Source organism: Capsella rubella, unplaced genomic scaffold (assembly GCF_000375325.1).
Source record: "Capsella rubella cultivar Monte Gargano unplaced genomic scaffold, Caprub1_0 scaffold_4, whole genome shotgun sequence".
Taxonomy (NCBI): domain Eukaryota; kingdom Viridiplantae; phylum Streptophyta; class Magnoliopsida; order Brassicales; family Brassicaceae; genus Capsella; species Capsella rubella.
Window position 1 is genome coordinate 1,778,292 of NW_006238920.1, and position 21,090 is coordinate 1,799,381.

The 21,090-nt window shown below is 32.2% G+C and overlaps 1 protein-coding gene and 1 pseudogene across 1 annotated transcript; one reads left to right on the forward strand and one right to left on the reverse strand.

Annotated features, from left to right (window-relative positions):
* Positions 1 to 5,354: 5,354 nt before the first annotated feature.
* LOC17888284 (probable pectinesterase 56) lies at positions 5,355 to 7,418 on the reverse strand. Its single transcript, XM_006295745.2, has 3 exons — positions 7,192 to 7,418; positions 6,250 to 6,514; positions 5,355 to 6,158 (listed from the first exon to the last, which is right to left on the reverse strand). Exons 1-3 carry the CDS (start codon positions 7,363 to 7,365, stop codon positions 5,464 to 5,466), a joined length of 1,134 nt encoding a protein of 377 aa, XP_006295807.2. The 5' UTR covers positions 7,366 to 7,418; the 3' UTR covers positions 5,355 to 5,463.
* A 1,532-nt stretch (positions 7,419 to 8,950) lies between these two features.
* Positions 8,951 to 15,197, forward strand: LOC111830937 (annotated as a pseudogene).
* The last annotated feature ends 5,893 nt before the right edge of the window (positions 15,198 to 21,090 follow it).

The following is a 21,090-nucleotide window of genomic DNA, read 5'->3' on the forward strand; positions in this document are numbered from 1 at the left end:
CTTTTAAATTTACACTTTAAACATATTGGTTCATTGATTTGATTCGATCTAAACCATACCAAACTATTAGAGTTGGAGATTTGGTACCAAGCAGTGTCAATTGTGGTTCGATTTCAATTGGTTTAAGTTCAATTGGATAAGTTCGATTAAATTACATTCCTAATTTCTCGGTCAAGATATTATTTTCCTTAAGATATATTTCTAAGTAAAATTTAATATGTTCCTTTTGGAGATAAAATTTGGTCAAATTTCTATAGAAAACATGTATAGTCAATAAAATATAAATGCAAAAAAATATATAGTCAACAAAATGTAAAATGCATAAATATTAGATTAATAATAATACCAAAATAAGTTTATATAGAGTTATACATATAGTCAACAAAATGTAAAATGCATATATAGTAGATTAATAATAATACCAAATTAAGTTTATACAGAGTTCCATATGTTGACATTAAGGTGGTTGTGGTTTATATTCCTATGGATTTAATCCTTTATAGTTAAAAGTTAAGTTGTCTTTTTAGAATATTAAAAATCTTTTAAAAATCGAATTTCAGTTCTTTGATTTGGTTTATTATCTTCACATGCTATCTTCTACAATCCAAGTAAACTTTTGTCATATTTTCATTATTTTAACATCAAAAGAAAGAATTTAGCTTGAGTACTTGAAGATTTATATATTGGATAGGTTAAAGGAAAAAGCCATGTAACGTGAGAAGTCGCAGCTCTCAAATACAAATGCTATCGTACTTTGGTTACATTGTTGTTATCAATACATATCAGTAATAAATACTTACTGATGGGCACTTTAGATGCAGAACATAACAAATTAGTGTCTGAGGAAACGCATTAAGGTGGTTGTGGTTATATTCGTATGTATTTAATCCCTTAAATTTAAACGTTAAGTGGTTTTTTGATATAATTAAAAAAATCTTTTAATTTCTAATTTCAGTTCTTTGGATTGATTCATTATATTCCGCTGCTGAATTCATTATATTCAGGCATATATATACGTCTTGTTGTCAAAATAAAATAAAATAACAAACCCGTTTGATAAGCAATTGTAACAAAACTTAATAGGACAAGTCTTGTGTTTTTTTTTGATGGCCTTGCATGGTGCAACAAAGTCCATAGTCTTCTGTCTGACACTACAAAACAAAAACACAAAACATTATTATGGTTTTAATACAAAACAAGATCAAAGTCTTAAAACACGAAACTAAAGTTTCACCTGGTGGCAGGATTTGCCATTTTTTGAATCGTAGATTCTACGTCCAACGACTTTAACGCCAGATTGCTTTTACGCTTTCTCCCCAAAACAACAGTAAACTTTAGTGAAAGAATCGACCTTTGGCGATAATAGAGATTAGAGACTCTCTCTCTCTAATCTATTAGAGAGTGTTTAAAGAACTAATTAACAATGTATGAGTAAGATATGGAGAACGAATCTAAAGAAAATAATGTAAATAATTAGTTCTCCAAATCTTCCCCATACATTGTTAATTAGTTCTTTAGACACTTTCTAATAGATAAGAGAGTCTCTAATCTTTATTATTCCCCAAAGTATGATTCTTTCACTATTGTGTACAGTTGTTATGGCGAGAAAGCGTAAAAGCAATCCTGGCGTTAAACTTTAACGTTGGACGTAGATAAAAAGATACTCTGCAAACACCTACTAATGATAAACCACACTTTTGAATACATATTTTATTTTCCATTTAAAAAAATATATCTATTATATAAGAAGAGGGAACGATCTCACTTCAAATTTTGCATTATGTCTTCCCAAACTCAATCCCTAAAATCTGCCCTGTAAATTACATCAAAAATTTATCAAAAATTTATTAATTTGTTACGTTAAAAATATTTATAAATTAGAAAAATGATCAATGACAACATAATTAATATTTTAAAAATTAGATTTATCAGACATATATATACTTTAAGAAAAATAAATTTGATAATAGATTCAAGTCGGATCTGAATATCATGTATTACAAAGATCAAAATATTTTGATCTAGACCTAGAACTTTCATATATCATCTTTCTGATTGGATGGTCATAGATCTCGGATAATTTTCAACCTCAAAAGATGATATCATTTATCCAGTGATTTTTTATGATTCTTTATATAAACTTTAGATGATTTTTACCACATATGAACTCTTTTATCTTTTCACTAAAAACTCGTGAGACAAAGTATAAACATCAAGCAATCAAACAATTAACGAGATCATGAATGATTTGTTAACTCTTTGTTAATTTTTAGCTATAATATGAAAATTGACCCTAATACACTAAAGAAATTGACCCCTATTTTATTATTTATGCAATTTAACCCCATAAATACAAATCCTTGCTCCGCCACTGTAACTGTGTATTTTATATATACGATGTCGTTTTGTAGTTTTCAATGTTTATCTTGTCAAACGTAATTTTTTGGTTTCACTAAGAGTAATTCACAATTTCTTTGTATCAATAAATCTATAGCCGGTTAATTTGTCCATAAGCTTTTACATACATTTTTGTAGCTTCTCTCGTAAACAAAAATCCTAATACAAACATAATTGAAGAAGAAAAAAGAATGACATTCAAAAATTGATTTCAAAGTGGGTGGTCTTTTAGTGTAAGGATCCTTATACCTTATAACTTCAACCAGGCACAAGATTTGAAAAAAAATACAAAAATTCTATAATTAAATTTGCTTTACAAATGTTAATTTTTTTCACATGTCCCCAAAGAGCCAATATACATTGTATAGTTTGGATAGATGTATTTTTTTTGTTTATAAATGCATTTATCATCTTATTTAATGGCAATTGATGTTAAGTGGAAATCATATACCAAGAAACAACATGGGGTTTTGAACAATATACTCAGCACTGAGAGATATTATATCAAAACCCCAAACTGATGTAACACAACAAGGCCCCCCTTCTTGTCTCCCTCATAAGCCATTGTCGCGCATTTGTTGCCTCTCTTCTCCTTTCTCCAATCTCCTCTCACTCCAGTTCCTTGAGAAAGTCAATGTTGTCCACAAACACCTGCAAAGCAGAAATTCGCAAACTCAAAACGCGATATTCAGAGCTCTTTCCATTAATATGAATCTATATCAACATATAAATATCTTACGCTAAGTGAATTTATACAAAAACTAAATCAAACCGATCGAAAAAACACTAGTAGCAGGTTTTGCATGTAAAAGATTTTAATTACGTCTTGTTGGCCGTAGAGACCGTCTATGAGCTAAGCTAAGCAGAGCATCCGTGTTTTTGGATAAGAGGTTGAAATTAAAATCCGATTTAATGTCTTAATCATTGGTTTAAGCAAAACCTTTTAATTTCAATTCCTTGTTGTACTTCTGTTTTGTCAAATGTATATATTATATGACTCTTGTGACCAATAGAAAAAACCAAAATTTTACTACCTAATATACAGTTGTTTATCCTTTTCATAATCATACATTTATGGTAGCTTTATAATTTTCATTCGTATTCAATACAATAGTCAAAAACTTTTGATTTTCGGTGTTAATTTCCCATATAGGATAAACAGCACAATTTTCATTTTTAGTAGCATTTGTCAGAAAAAAAGAGATAAACATTTGCTATTTTGTGTAGTTTTATAGGATCTATATTTTTCTTATTGTACAAAGTACCAATATGTGTTATACATTCCATCTGTTCTTAAAAAGGATGATTTTTCTAGAAGATAAAATTTATTTGGAAAAATAATTATTTTAAGATATCAATGTATTATTAATTACGATTGACAAATTTCAAAAAGAATAACTATATATTATTGGTTTAGAATTCTAAAAATCTGTGAATCACAGAAAATAATGCAATTATCATCAAGTCGTAGATGTTTTCTTAATATGTGTAGAAAAACTAGAAAATATCTTTTTGGGAACATAGGGAGTACTATCTAAAGAAGTGTATACAACCCCTTCATTTATTTGGGTAAAATCAAAACTCTTTTTTTCTTGCACAATAGGTATTTAAAGCACCAAAGGCCAATATATAAGGCATATGCCATACCACAACAATATTATTAATAATTTATTATAATTTTATATTACATTTTACTTAATTCTTTCTTATGAAATATTCGAGTATCACTAACATAATGCTTGATAGATCACTTATAAAATTACACTTCATGATAAGGGACTGAGGTATTGGCTTGATTGTTACTAATTCATCACTACACTCATACATCTGTGTTGTGACACCACCGAGTCTATCGTTTAAACCATTATAGTCTTTGGCTGCCAAATCTTTAAGAGAAAATTGATTATTATACAATGCACCATTATAAACTTCAATACAATCTAGATACATATTATGAGTACGAAAATCAGTTGTGTTGTCCGCGAACAATTTCAATTGCTTTAGCGTATTTGATATATTCCGAGTTTGATAATTGATCAAATATTTGGTGAGACCAAATAGATCTAATTTTTCAATTTCAGAGGATGGTTTTAGAACCTCAAAACAGTGTGAAGAAAGATCTTTATCTTTGGTGCAGATAGAGTTGATCACTCCTTTTGTAACCATAATACTAAATCTTGCATATGATGAAACAACAAGAAGTAATACCACAATGAGAACCAAATTTTTAACAAATGTAACCATTTTTCTGTTTCATATGTTTGAGAACTTAAACGAGATTTATATAGGCTGAAACATATCTTTATAATTAAATGCTAATAATTTATGTACCATAGTAAGATGAGTTTTCAATGTTATAGTCTTTGACCCAAAAAAATAAAGAAGATAAATGCTAATGGATTATGTACCATAATCTTAATGATTTTTTCAATGTTTTCTTTTGGTAGTTTAGATATGTTAACTTTTGACCCAAGAGAAAAGATGATAGTATTTTAAAAAAAAAAACATTATTAGCTTACAAACATTATATAATTTTGACAGAAGAGAAAAATAACAAACATATTTTTTATTGTTAATTTTTCTCAACTTATCCTTAAACTATTTTATTTCTTGAAAAAAACACTTAGATATCTAACATTTACAAAATAAAGTTGTTGTTATATCAGAAATTTTTTAATACATGTGAAACTCTTAAAAATTTAATTAACTAGATTATACAATAGTATTAACTCTGTTGATGTTCTAGCAAAAGTGGGATTAAGGACTAAATGCTATGTAATAATTGTAATGGATATTTGTTCATTTTTCTACATAATTTGTATGATGACGACATCTCTCCACAATCAACTTGATGCTGTTATAGAAAAGGCATTAAATATTTTCCTTTCTTTTGGTAGTTTTGATATGCTAGTATCTAAAAGTACACTGTATATATTTCTTTCATGTATAAACTCTCATTTTTAGGTTGGCGAATAACATAATATACAATACAGTATTTATATTTTTACCAGTTTTTATCACACAAATTATTTACATTTATTTACTAACATAACATAACATAAGTATTTATAGTCCTTCCTCGTAAGGCACACCGGTAGAATTGAGCCACAACTCACCGTTAATAAGACTAGTCACTGTGAATTCCAATGCCTCCTTCGGATCAGTAATCAATTTGTATCCTTGCCATTTAACCCTTCTTCTAGTGTCTGCTCCAAGACCCTTATTCTCGTATTCACCATAGAATAACGTCGATAAACGTCCAACATCGTGGTCCATAGGAGTCCACCCAGCCGGATCAATAAAATCGCCTATGAAAGACTGCATTATTACCACTCTGGAGAAATTCTTCCATGGACGTCCTAAGAATGATTTTACTGTTCCTTTGACCGGGGATAGATCCAAACTCGCTGTTATATTACACCTTTGAAGCGAGAAGCCAGAGTTTCTTGTCGGCTTAATGCGTCCCTGAGCCGTCAGAACGTTACTCTGTCCGCTCAAAGGCTTTCGCGCCACAATCTCACAATTTTGGAACACTGCTGCAGCATCTCCAAAGATAAAATCTATAGTACCTGTGATGTAACAATCACGATAGAATTGTCGGTGTTGCTCAGCAAAAAGTGTGTCTTGGTAGCCATCTATTCGACACCGATATATGACTGAAAGATCGGCATTCACGCGGAGAGCAACCGCCTGATTCTTAGTCGGTCCAGCCGTGTTTTGGAACCAAAGGTCTAGCGCTATAAATCCGTTAGCGCAAGTCGCTGAAATTTATATTAATAATTTTTATTTGACCATGATATATATAGAAAAAAACATAATATTCTACTAATAAAATAAAAAATATGTTTTTACCAAGCGTGGCAGATTTCAAGATGGTGTATCCATCCTTGAAGTTTAAACTGCCAGTAAGAAGGGATATGTCTCTACCATCGCCTATGAGCATTAAATTTGTCTTCATTTCCCCAATTTCAATTGTTTCCTTGTAAACTCCTCTTTTCAAATAAATGATAAATCTTTTCTTGTTGTTGTCAGGTACGGCATCGACCGCTTCTTTTAACGTCGTATAATTTCCGGTCCCGTCTTTAGCAACTACTATGTCGGCGTTCATCTTTAGAACCTGTAGATATGTTATTATAAAGAAAAAAACATAAGAAACTGAATAATATTTGGGCAGTATTAGAAGTTTTGTTTAGCTTGTCACAATTATTTTATTTTAGAGTTAGAAAATCTACTATTTTTTAGATATAGTAGCCTTTAACGAAAATAAAAAATGCATAAAAAGCGTAATGTGCATACATCAACCCCAATGCTTATGTACATCAACTATGTGACTTGATTCATACACTTACACTAATTTAGAAGTTCTTTGAGTTTCTTTTTTGTTTTTATGTTTTGTCCTATTTGAGAAGATATAGCCTTACTTGGCAAATAAGTTGTCTAAGTAACTCCAAAATGTATTTAAGCACTTCAATTCCAAAAAAAAAAAGTTCAGCAATCGTAATTATTTAAATGTATTATTTAATAAACCTTTGAGTGGAAAATTCCTGGAATTAAAAAACTGGTGATGTTGAACTGTCAAATTTTGCAATCACAATTAAGTAGTGTTTAAGTGAAATTATACCAATCTTTTAACTAAGAATAAATGTTTAAAATAAAACCAAAATAATTTGATGTATGTTTGGATATATAAATCGTTCTGGTTTATGGGTAACTAAACAAATTTTTTTTTTTGTGGATTTCATTATATATCAAAATCATATAACACAAATATATTAGGGTCTTTGAAACAGTTACCTTGGGAGTAGCTCCTATGATTTTCTTGTCAACATTATTCATCCACAAGGGAAAGCCATCCCTAGCCGTTTGGAGTTCGTCGTTTCCATTCATCGTGAAAGAAATTGTTACTAGAGTGAAGAAAGATAAAATAAGTAGGTAAAAAGCTGATAAACTTGTGTTATGCAGCGCCATTAGTAATAATTAAAGAGAATAGAAAAATGCTTGAGTAATTTTGAGTGAGAAAACTGGAGAAGTCAAGTAATAATTATGATATGAGATATGTAATTTGCTTCAATTCATCTGAATTTATAGCTCGAGTTCACTTAGATTTCATTGTAGGAAGAGAAATATGTCTCTGTCAAAACCATGGTGTTTTAAGGAAACAAACGTTTTCAACATTGCAACTGGCCATTTAGTTCCATAGTTTCTTGATTCTAGTATAGTTAGGTAAATAGGTCCAAGAATAATTAAGAGAGTTAGCTGCACTGCACAGCCTACACTGCCCTAAACAACAACACTGTAAATGTCGTAAAGAGGATATCTTCTTTTTTTTTTTTTGAAACAACATGTTCAATGAACTTTGTAATATAATTTTAGTTCTCATTTTTTTAACTCTTTTAGATTACAAGTAAAATTAATTGGGAGTTTTGATTCCACTTTAATTTGGCTACTATCTAACTCTCCGAATATATGTGTAAGTAAATACTGTATATAGCATGATGACTATCATATGATAGATTAGTTCGTGAGAAGAACCAACGGTTTATCAAAATAATGTAATATATATGGGAAGACTTATATACGTGCATGAATAAAAAAGCAATCAATATAATAGTTTTGAAGTTTAAAATGGTTAACGACAGATATTTCCATACGTGTTACATATTAATTAATTTAAGTATAATAAAGTGCATGCATAGAGAAATAACATAAATTAATGACGTTTGGTAGTCGAATTTGTAGAAGAAAATTTATACCACAAAGAGAAAACATAATTAATTAAAAATTAATTTTATTTAATTGAGTTCATTTATAATTTCTAACTGGTGGAATCATTTTATAAAAGCGCATGCAATACGTAATTTCCATTTTTAAATTTTGGTTCAAATGTCAATTTTGTTTTAAGATTGAAAGGAAAGAATTAAGCGGACAAGAATGAATGAATTTTGTTCTTCTTCTCTTTTCTAATAATATATTTTCGCAAATATTACCGATTAGGAGTATGAATTAAGTTTGCTGGCCAGTCACTTTGGTGATATTGAATATCAAAGTGATATGGAACCAAACTAAACGGTTTGGTGATATTGTACACTTTAGTTCAATATTGAATATGTATTGAATATTGATTCAATATTCAATATTGAACCGAAGTGATATTATACACTTTGGTGATATTGAATATCAAAAGTGATATATACTAGAAAGTCTACTACCCCTATAACTATGTTACAAACAACTAAACTTATTATACACTAAAACTGGTTAGCAAATACAAGAACGTAATTAGAGTTAAGTTTAGTGATTAACTTAGGCAAGTTTGTTTAGAGTCAAGTCAATTAGAGTCGTAATTTCATAATTAGAGTTTAGAGTTTGAAATTTAGGAGTCAAGTCAAGTTTAATTTTTTCACCTAATAAATTTTTAAAACCGCTATATATTTTCTTTTGACCATATTGTTTTGTTTGTCAGTCATTTGATATCTTTATTTAGACTATTAAACTCAAATCTCCTGACTTTTGTTTTTATTTTTAAGCAAAATGAAAAAACAAACAAACAAACAAACTTGAAATCCAGCAAGGTCGATCCAACAAGAAAAGTGTTGACCATCAAACCTTATAAATTCATCAAAACACAAGAAACAACAAAAATCAACCAAAAAAAACAACAACAACAACAACAATGTCGACTTACAAAAGCAAAACCATCAATGTCCTGCAACGCAGCCACAAACGCGACAGAGAAACCGCTATTTCCCGCTAATACTAATCTTCGGCGATTCAAACAGTTGATACAGGCAACAACAACTACCACTCACAAACAATCTTCAAAGCTAAACATCTTCTTTCTTACAACCGAATCTCTCCGACCAAGATATTGTAACCGGAGTCTGTTTCGCATATCAGCTGGTGCGGGTTACGATGACCGTACCAGTCTCTCTACTAAAGCGATCCCCGTCTCGGAACAACCAAAGATGTTCAAGAATTACATTGCTCGTCTTAAAAGTTATTAGACTACTTAATATATATACATATATTAAGAGTATTGAAGTAAAGTGTATATTTCTCATTAACCTTGAACTAATGTGTACAAGATTGTTTATATACAAGTATAGTTAGACATAAGCGAAAGGAAACTTAGTCTAACATTATTTTCTATATAATGTATATATATTAAGTAGTCTAATACACCCCCCTCAAGTCTCTGGAACCAAAATAGGAGTAGGTGAGTAGAGACTTGAAATGGACATATGACTAAGTATAGAATGATGAGGACCCGGATGAAGAGCTTTCGTCAATATGTCAGCATGTTGATTGGAGCTTGTAACATGGAACAGCTTCATGAAACCATTCTTGACTTGATCTCTTACGGTGTGACAATCAATCTCTATATGCTTGGTCCTCTCGTGAAATACTGGATTCGTCGCAATGTGAATGGCAGATTTGTTATCACAGAATAGCTTGGCTGTTTTCTGAACTGTGATCTTCAGGTCCTTAAGTAACTGAGCCATCCATAAAAGTTCACAAGTAGCAAGAGCCATTCCACGATACTCCGCTTCAGTACTGCTGCGACTTACTGTTTGCTGCTTCTTTGACTTCCAGTTAATCAAAGATTTGCCCAAGTAGACACAAAAACCAGTTACAAATCTTCTTGTATCAGGACAAGTTCCATAACTAGCATCAGCAAATCCGTTGAGGCATAATTCTGAATCAGCAGCATAGAATAAACCCTGACCAGGATTACTCTTCAAGTAACTCAAAACACGGTGAGCAGCTTCCATATGCTTATCAGTAGGACAAGATAAGAACTGGCTCAGATTGTTCACCGCAAAGGTAATATCTGGCCTGGTAATGGTGAGATAGAGAAGCCGACCAATGAGTTCTCGATATGAAGAGGGGTTGTCTAAAAGTTCACATGTATCCTTGCTAAGATGGACAATTGGATCCATTGGTACTGAGCTTGGTTTACAGGCTAGCATCCCAGTTGCTTCAAGTATATCCAATGCATATTTTCTCTGGCAAATAGATATCCCATTTGAATTCCTTGCAATCTCAAGTCCAAGAAAGTATTTTGGAGGACCCATATCTTTGATCTTGAAAGCACCATGTAAAACCTTCTTCAGGGCTTGGAGCTCAAAATCATTGTTAGAAGCAATCATAATGTCATCAACGTATACAAGTAAAGCAATAAATGCAGAACCTGATACTTTGACAAAGAAAGTATTATCGACTGGGGATTGAATGAAACCAGCAGTCAAGATCACTGTTGAAAAACAATGATACCATTGACGAGAAGCTTGCTTCAGTCCATAGAGACTCTTATGAAGTTTACAAACAGGATTGGGAGGTAAAACACCATTTGTAGGAGTATAACCCTGTGGTAAACTCATGTAAATCTCCTCATCTAGTGTGCCATGTAGAAATGCATTTGTAACATCCATCTGTGTAAGAGACCAGCCTTGTATAGATGCTAATGCTAAAACAGTCTTCACACTAGCTAACTTCACTACAGGAGAAAAGGTCTCTATGTAATCTATTCCTTCCATCTGAGTATATCCTTTAGCTACCAACCTAGCTTTATAACGTTCTATCGAACCATCCGGATTATACTTGATTGTGTAAACCCATTTACAGCCTATAGCAGTCTTACCAGGAGGTAAAGATTCAACTGTCCATGTCCCTGTTGATTCAAGAGCAGATATCTCCAAATCCATCGCCTTTGGAAAATGTGGATGAGCCATAGCTTGGTTGAAGTTCTGAGGTTCTGTTTCAATTGAACAAGAGAGGACAAAGGACTGATAGGGAGGGTGAAGTTTATTGTAGGTAAGAACAGATTCAATAGGATAGGGCAAAGAAGTAGAAAAAGAAGAAGAAGAAGGAATAGAAGGATGAAAAGAATGTTGAATGAGGTTACAATGATAATCAGATAAGTAACTAGGTACCTTGGCATGTCGTTTTGGCCTATCTTTGGGTAGTGCTACCTGTCCTGTAACAACTGGAACAGTCTCTGGTGGTATTGATGTAGCACTAGAGTGTGATGCAGATGATGCATGAGAAGGTTGTACAGATGCAGGTATGAAAGGAATTGGTAAACATGAATCAACAATATCAAGATCAATAGGCACAGAAACAGGTAATATTGTTTTATGAAACAAATCATTATCAGAAACAGTTGGCAATGCATTTTTAAATGGAAAAATCTGTTCATGAAAGACAATATTCCGAGAAATTGAAATAGCATTTGTATCTAGATTTAGAATTTTATAACCTTTGTAACCAGGGGGATATCCAAGAAACACACATGGTTCAGCCCTAGGTGTAAATTTTGTTCTATCCTTAACAAGTGTTGAAACATAGCACAAACAACCAAAAGATTTCAAGAAACTATAATCCGGTTTCTTTTTGAATAACTTTTCATATGGACTAATCTTATCTAGAACTAAAGAAGGTGTGCGATTGATTAAGAAGACATCAGTATGTATAAAATCACTCCAATAAACCAAAGGTAGATTAGATTGAAAGAGTAAAGCACGAGCAACATTAAGCAAGTGTTGATGCTTGCGTTCCACAACAGAATTCTGTTGTGGTGTATATGCACATGAGAAATAATGGAAAATGCCATGTTCGTTAAGAAACTTAGTGAAAGCAAGTTCTGGTGCATTGTCACTACGAATTGCTTTAATAACAGTATTGAATTGAGTTTTAATATGTTGAACAAAAGCAGGAAAAACAGAACTGACATCACTTTTATTTCTAAGCATATAGATCCATGTTACTCTTGTACAATCATCAACAATAGTAAGGAAGTACTTATAACCTTCTATAGATTCTACTGAAAAAGGACCCCAAATGTCTAAATGAATGAGATCAAAAGGTAAAGCAGAGAGATTGTTATGAGAAACAAATGGTAATTTCTTTTGTTTAGCTAATGGACATATTTCACAATGATCTATAGATGATTTAGACATAGGTATTGTACCAGAAAGATGTTGTAACTTGGCAGAAGATGGATGTCCTAGGCGTTGATGCCACAGATGTCCATCAACTAGCAAGGATCCACAAAATGATGAAGCATGAGAGGTGTTATTGTGAGCATCCAGTATGTATAAACCATGAACTTGAGTGCCTCTAGCAATCATCAAGTCCCGAGTATGGTCCTGAATGAAACATGAATCAGTATAGAAATGTGCAGAACATTTAGCATAATGCAATAAGGAACTGACACTAAGCAAATTGAACTTAAAATTAGCAACATAGAGAACATTATGCAACACTAATGTGGATGAAATATGCACTGTGCCTGTGTGACTAATGGGGACTCTAATGCCATTTGGGAGTGAGACTGTTACACCTGTGACAGGAAAAGTTTCACTAAACAAAGCTAAGTCAGAACACACATGACTAGTAGCACCAGTGTCAATTATCCAACTACCAGTGGGAAGAAAAGAATAAAGAGAGGATAAGCAGTGATGTTGAAAATTGAAGGTGTGATTTTCAAATCGCAAACTAGAAGAAGGGAAATCAATTGAAACAATACCAGCAGAAGAAGTTGCAGCCATGGCTCCATGTTCTGTAATAGTAGCTGTAGGAGTATAATAAGGAGACGGCTGCTCTGGAATCCTGAGATGAGTGTTTAGTTGTTGAATCAAAGTCTGAACTTGATCATTAGTGAACTGAGTCAGATCAAGATTTGTAGCTGTTAAAGCAGGTGGTGGCATATATGGAATAGATCCTGTAACAGCATTAGCTATTGCTCTTGGTTGAGCATATTGGAGCTGGTTCTGTGACTGATACTGAGGTCGTGTTGGCTGTGAAGTCGGACCCCGAGATTGATAAAACTGTTGGTTTTGAACACCTTGAGAAGAAGGCCTTTGATTCTGTTGAGAAAATTTATGACCCGGTGGATAACCATTCAGCTTATAACACTTTTGTATAGTGTGACTAGATCGACCACAATGTGTACAATAAGGTCGTTGACTTGGCCTGTAAACAGCATAAGCAGTGTTCTCATTAGGTCCAGAATAATAGCCATTATCCTGATTCTCAGTATTGCCACTGAAGTAGCTTGTATCAACAGGACCAGAGCTCTGAAAAGCAACATTTTCTAACTTGGATAAAGGAGCAATAGTCTTCTGTCTTTCATCTTGTGCCACCATGTTAAACACATCTTCAATTGAGGGAATTGGCTTAAGCATCAAGATATGCCTTCTTGTCTGCTCAAAAGACTCATTTAAACCCATCAAGAATTTGGTTACTCGCCCTCGCTGCTGAAGTTTCTCCCAAAGATCTGCAGCATTGCACTCACATCTACCACAAGTGCATAAAGGCAACTCAACAAAGTTTTTGTACTCTTCCCAGAGAGTAACCAATTCAGTATAATACGCTGTAATATCCATAGAACCTTGTTGTATAGAATTCAAACGCTGTTCAATTTGGAAAAATCTAGGTGCGTCATCTTGTTTAAAACGTGACATCAAACTCTTCCAAATTCCTTCAGCAGTAGATACAAACAATAAACTCTGACCTATTTTCTTAGAAACAGAGTTCATAAGCCAAGTAGATACCATGTCATTACAGCGTGACCATGAACCAGCATCGCGATGATCATCTGGAGGCTTTGGAATACTTCCATCGATAAAACCAAGCTTGTTCCGTACGTTGAGAGCCATACGCATAGATCGACGCCATGTATGAAAGTCTGATCCAGAACTAAGGCGATCGGAAACAAGAATCATCCCAGCATGATCCGATGAATGAAGAAAATAAGGATTCTCGTACTGATCCGAAGACTGACGATTCGATTCAGGATTTGTAGAACTTGTAGGATTCGAAGCAATTGACGCCATTGTGAAGCTCAGAATTGGTTGGGATGAGGATTAAACAAAGTAATCGAAGATCCAACAGACCGATCTGAAGATTTAGGCGAAAATCAAGAAAAGCGAACAAAAAACGGCGAAAGAGAAGAAGTGAAAAAGAATGAATAGAAGAGAAACGAATTGAATAGCCGAAGAAGAGAAAGAGAAGCTCATCGCTGAAGATCGAAGCTCAAATCTCTAACGAAGAAGATGAATTGCGGAAGAAGATGAATGAGAAAAGCATGTTTGCTCTGATACCATATTAAGAGTATTGAAGTAAAGTGTATATTTCTCATTAACCTTGAACTAATGTGTACAAGATTGTTTATATACAAGTATAGTTAGACATAAGCGAAAGGAAACTTAGTATAACATTATTTTCTATATAATGTATATATATTAAGTAGTCTAATAAAAGTATCGTGGGAGACAAGAAAGCTATGGAGATCGTAAACAATGCTTTGGTGATTATAAGTGCTGGTCCTAACGATTTTATCTTGAATTATTATGATATTCCTTCAAGGCGTCTTGAGTTTCCTAACATTTCTGGTTACCAAGATTTTGTGCTTAATTAAGAAGCTTGACAATTTCGTGCGGGTAATGCATTAATGTTTTTAGGGTTTAGTTCATATAGCTTTAGGGTTTTTTTAAACCTTCCTTGCTAAAATCTTTACAGTTTAGGTTGCCGATATTTTTTGGTCGGAGGTTTACCACCAATGGGTTGTTTACCAAATCAAATGACTGCTAAGTTCCGAAACGGTTTAAGATTTTGCCTGGAGCAAGAGAACCGAGACTCAGATCGAAGCATCTAATAATGGAAGCAAGATCCTTAATTTACTCAAATGTCTATGACCCTATGATGGACATGATGCAAAACCCTAGCAAATACGGTATAGACATACAATCTCTTTCTTGTTCAGCAAGTTACATTATGCGATGGTATTGAACAACTGATTAATACTAGCTAATATGTTCATTCATGTGGAACTATATATATCAGGCACTACAAAAAAAAACAAGGGTTTTAAAGTCAGTTTCAAAATGCCATAGCGTCAGTATTAAAGTGACACTAACAATATAATGTCACTTTTGTAAGTGACGTAACAAGGGATAACGTAAATTTTTTTTGCTTCACTTGAAGAACAGACGTTAACCTAACGTTAGAAATCTAAACGTCATTCTTCTTCTTGTTTTAGCGTTAGTCAAATAAAAGACTTAAAACACTTTACATTTACGTCACTTTAGAGCCGACGTGATACAGTATATATTTTTAATTAAATAAAATTAAAATTGTAATTGGAAAAAAGACAATTAATTCATTCAAAACTCAAATATTAAAATACAACAATATAATATGTTTAGAAAGTAAAAGAGAATATACAAAAATACTGTTTGATATAAAAAATCATAGTAGTCTCAGCTTCTATGTAGATCTCCTAAGCACTTCTTCAGAAGCATATTTAAACTGAAATAAAAACACAGTAGTCACAGTTTTTCTCATCCAATTTCTATGTAGATCTCCTAGGCACCTCTTCTTAAGCATATCTGAACTGAAATAAAAACAAAGTAGTCTCAGTTATTCTATGTAATCAATAAACACAGTAGTAAGCAATCAATACACTCAGTTTTCTATATTATATACTACTTTTTCATTCCATAACTACAGTTTAGCCTTCAAGACTATAACAACACTACCTTTTCATTACGTAACTACAACTCGGTCTTAAAAAGTAACACTAGTTTGTTCTAAACCAGTCCGAGGTTCTTAAAAGAAATAGAACTATACAACTATACAATGAACAAAGATGCAACGTACCAGTTTCAAGCTGAATCCAAATCACATTAGTTCCTTCTTCAATTCAAGTTTCATTCTTTGAAATGCCACTTTCCTGAAATTATAGATAAATTACAAAGTTGAAATGTTACGCAAAGCTAGTTATACTTTTGTTACCTGGTCACTGTTGGTACCAGATGATTGTTTTTTTATTTTGCAAGAGCAAAAAGAGCATTTTCCACAATATCTAGCTTATCTTCAAGTCCTTTCATACGGGTCTTTATATCTACACTACAAGAAAAACGCTGATTTCCTACGGCCACTAACGTCAAAAAATGGTAGGAAACAACTGTTTCTTACGATATTCCTACAAAAAAAATGATAGGAAATCGCCCGTAGGAAATCGAAAATGATAAGATATTGGTAGAAAAATTTTCTACCAAAAATGCGCCGAAGGAAAACTCGTAAGTTTATTAGTAGGAAAAGCGAAGGGTATTTTTGACCGATTTCCTTCCAATTATGCGTAGGAAAGGCTTTCCTTCAAATTTCCTACGAAACTATTTCTCTTACTTTTCCTACAAAGATTTTTTTCTACGAAATTATTCCTTCTACTTTCCTACAATAATTCCTTCACCTTTCCTTCGATATTCCTTCAAACATTTGTGGTAGGAAATACTAAATAATATTCATGCAGCGATTTATTTCATTATTACTAAAATCGATTATTAATTTTTTAAATTGAGAAAATAAATATTTAAGACGAAGAAAATAACAAAAACTTCTATATAAAAACATTCCAATTGTTGATACAAACCAAGTGGTAAACATCCAAATAATAAAAACAACCAAAATCATATAAATGTTCTCATTACTCCGGGGTTTCATCATCGTCATCTTCAGGGACTGTCAGAGTCAAACTCGGATCCTCCGGATAAGTAGGTGAGCGCAAGTCAGGAAACCGTCCGAGGAAACTTTCACTATGACTCACTCCACCTTGCCAAATTCTCCAACATTTGTGTTGCTGCTCTATACTACCGTCTCTCTTACAAACCTACAACAAAATTTTCAAGTATTAGGTTTAAGAAAGAGAGATATACAAGTGAAGTGAACAGGAACGCCATTTACCTCGCCAGCTTCTCTCGTGAAGATTGTAAGACGTAAATGGAGAGTACAAAAGAGAATGTGAGAGCTGATCACAGGTAGAAAAAAAAAATACATGAGTGTATCAGCTTAATTGTCCTTCTTCACTTTCTGACACATTTACTTGTAGTTAAATTTCCTTTTTTTTTTCCTACCACTTGCCGTTTTCGTCATAAATGCGAAGTTTTTCCGAAAGAAATTTTTTCTACCAATATATTTGTAGGAATTTTCGAAGGGAATCGACGTGTTTTCTTGTAGTGCTAAAAGTTCAGCATTAGACGTCATGGATTCTTGATTTGAAAGATACTTGGACGGTGCACCCCACGTCCACCACATCGAACCCGTCCTAAGTGCTCAGAACCAAACACTTGTTCATATGCATCATATGGTCTAGAATCAGTACTCTTCATGGAGGTTTCATCTTGAATATTTTGAGCCATTACTTGGGAAAGCTTATCCTTCAAAAACAATGTAAAGGATTTACAAACTATTCAAAGCACAATACTCCAAAGAAACAAGAAATACGTGATATAAACTAATTCAATGTGGAAAAAAGTGAGCAAGAAGACTTGAAACAGAGAACCATCAATTATAAAGCTGACAAGGTTCTTAAACTGAATTTACACAAGTAGAAAATACCGAGAAAGTTGAACACATATCAATAGAAGCTATAAAACAGAAATAATTTTTACCACATTGGTTCTTGCTTCGTTGCATACTAGACTTCCATCTGACCTAGTCCGTGATGCAATAAAAAGTTCAGCTCGATTTGGTTCTATGCCTGTCTCCTCTTCCTAAAAAATGTATCATTGCAACAGTTTTACAGGATTGATAGAACCTTAAGTACTAATTAATGCAGTGTATATATATATATATAACTAAACATACCATTTTATTAGCCTTTCTTGCTAAACTCTTTTTTCCAAGTGCATGTGGCATTTTATGATTGGTTCGACTATTAATATTACACTCTCTCATTTTCTATAAGTATAATAGTAATACATAGCAGTATACAATTATTTATATGTGATATACATACAAACTATAAACATATATAGCATTATGTTTTATAGGTTTTAGCTTAGCCTTATCTGTGAACTGCATTTCCATAAATTCTTTCCATTGATCTTCTGGAATTAGTCCTGGTCTTGCCTGAAATGATTCTTCTAGAGTATTTCTTCTATACTTATACCAAAGACTAATTCTATAGTTCTTCCTCTTATTTGGGTCATCAAACCAGAATTTTTTCTGTATGTTTGTAAAAATGAAAACAATGAATGGAGAGATTTAAATCCAGCTCAAAGTCAAAGTAACTCATAATTCATGTGCAATTTTCTAGATACTCAAGTTTTTTTTGTTGACAAATGAGAATTGGTTTTCGTGCATTGGGCACGGCTATCTTCGTGAAGGAATGTTTACGGCTATGTAAGATAAACATAGCAAAAAAAAAAAAAAAAAAATTAAATTTACACTTTTATTTTAGAGAAATTGATACCAATAACCTTTTTTGTCATTTTCATTTTTGCCCTCTTTTAAATTTTAATGGTCATTTTACCCCTAGTTAAAAGAATATTCTTTCCCATTCCTAAGGGAATGAATATTCCTTCCAAAAATTTTCTCCCAAAATTTTCCCTCCAAAAACTTTTCCGGTTAAATTTTCCCGCCAAAAAAATTTCCAAAAAATTTTCCGAGAAACTTTTCCCGCCAAAAAAAATTCCCGCAAAAAAAAAAATATTTTTAAAAAATTTTCCCGCCAAATTTTTTTAAAGGGTTTACAAGATTTTTTAAAGGGTCTTTTAAAGGGTTTACAAGAGGTTTTAAAGGGATTTACAAGAGTTTTTAAATGGTTTTTAAAAGATTTATAATAGTTTTAAAGGGTTTTAGAAGCTTACAAAGGTTTTTGAATGGTTTTTAAATGATTTTAAAATGGATTTTAAAAGTTTTTAAGTTTATAACAGTTTTAATAGGATTTACAAAGATTTTAAAAAGATTTTAAAAATTTACAAGGAGTTTTAAAGGTTTTTAAAAAGGATTTACAATACAAGTGTTTTTAAAAGGATTTACAAGTGTTTCTAAAGGATTTACAAGGGGTTTTAAAGGATTTTAGAAGTTTACAAAGGTTTTTGAAGGGTTTACAAAAGTTTTTAATGGTATTACAAGTTCTTTAAGATGGTTTTTAAGGATTTACAAGGGGTTTAAAGGGTTTTAGAAGTTTACAAAAGTTTTTATTAAATGATTTATCACGGTTATAAGGGGTTTAAAGGGATTTACAAGTGTTTATAAATGTTATAAAATGATTTACAATGGTTTTAAAAGGTTTACTCAAGTTTTGAAAGGTTTTGGATGACTTTTAAAAGATTTACAAGGGTTTTTAAAGGATTTTTTAAGGGATTTATAATTATTTACAAGGTTTTTTAAAAGATTTTTTAAGGAATTGCGGAAAAATTTTGGCGGAAATTTTTTTTTGGCGGGAAAATTTTTATCGGAATTTTTTTTGCGGAAAAATGTTTGTCGGAAATTTTTGGCGGAAAAATGTTTGTCGGAAATTTTTGGCGGGAAAATTTTCGGAAGGAATATTCTTTTTGTTGGAAGGAACATTCTTTTTACTGGAAGAAATATTCTTTTTGTTAGAAAAAATATTATTTTCGTCATCATGGTTATCATAAAGGAGGGTAATTTAGTCATTTTGTATATTGAAAAGGGTATTTTTGAAAATGGACACCTAGAGAATGTACTTGTAGAAAATGGTATCATAAAAAGGTTAGTTGTGCAAATCCCCCTTTATTTTACACCTTAAACATATTGGTTCGATATAAAACCATACTAAACCACTAGAGTTGGAATTTTTTTTTACCAAGCGGGTTTTACATCAATTGTGGTTCGATTTGAATCGGTTTAGGTTCAATTGGATAAGTTCGATTAAAATACATTCCTAATCTCTCGGTCAGTATATTATTTTCCTTAAGATATATTTCTAATGAGATCGAGAATCACAAGATTCATTCGATATTCTCATTGTTTTAGTCATCTTTCTTTTCCTTTTTTTCCTCAGATCAATAAGAGTTTCAAGAGCTGGGGTTGAAAAGCTTTGTTGTTTGGTGAAGTTTTAACAAAAGTGTTTTGCTTATGTAGAGGGAAACATACTACGTCATCATAGGTTTGCGCATTGTTCATATAATGAAACTCTTTTTAATCACTTAACTTAAAACACTTTCGTAGATTAAAATCGTTGGTGGTGAATCTTCATATCAACAAAGTCCTAGTGGGTCTATGTTTTCGTACTTGAGATTTTCTGAAAACGTATTGCGGATATAGTATGACAAATTCTCATGGTCTAAAAATTTATGGTGTTCCCATGTCTTTCAGAAAGAAAAAAAAAAAGATATATTTCGCAGCTTAAGTGGTGAAGCCCAATATTTAATGTTCTGTGGGTTATCCTATGAAGCGATATGATGGCTTGAATTTTTTAGTTGTCGCATGATTTTTACTTACTTGACTTTGTGTATTTGTGTGGGTCTAAAAATCCTATAACTTGGTTATGTTGCTTGAGCGGTTTATGCTTTTGAAGTTCTAACTTTGATTTTGTTGGTTTTATGTATAGTCTTTGTTTGAGGCTAATATGAATATGTTTCGTTGCTTGCGTGGCCTATGCGTTTGATTCAAAAAAATATGACATTACTAACCCACAACTTGAAATATAGTGGTAAAGTCGAAAAGAGATGGTTATTGATTTGAGTTTCGTAGATTATATTACTTGCTTAATCAGAAATGGTTTGATGTGAGATTATTCTTTTGTAAAAGAGTCTCTTAGTAGTGAGAACAAATTTTTCGTGAATATTTTCTATTATATTTCTGTGTACAAATATATATATATACTCCAAAGAATATATCAACTGTTTTCTTGTATATACAAAATTTGTTCAGACTCTTAAG

What these genes read in the sequence shown, in the direction of transcription:
- LOC17888284 (XM_006295745.2), bottom strand. Translation starts at nt 7,365, where the DNA reads ATGGCGCTGCATAACACAAGTTTATCAGCTTTTTACCTACTTATTTTA. An exon ending in TCATAGGAGCTACTCCCAAG is followed by an intron (nt 6,515 to 7,191) that starts GTAACTGTTTCA and finishes ACATATCTACAG; the next exon opens with GTTCTAAAGATGAACGCCGA. An exon ending in CTTGAAATCTGCCACGCTTG is followed by an intron (nt 6,159 to 6,249) that starts GTAAAAACATAT and finishes TATAAATTTCAG; the next exon opens with CGACTTGCGCTAACGGATTT.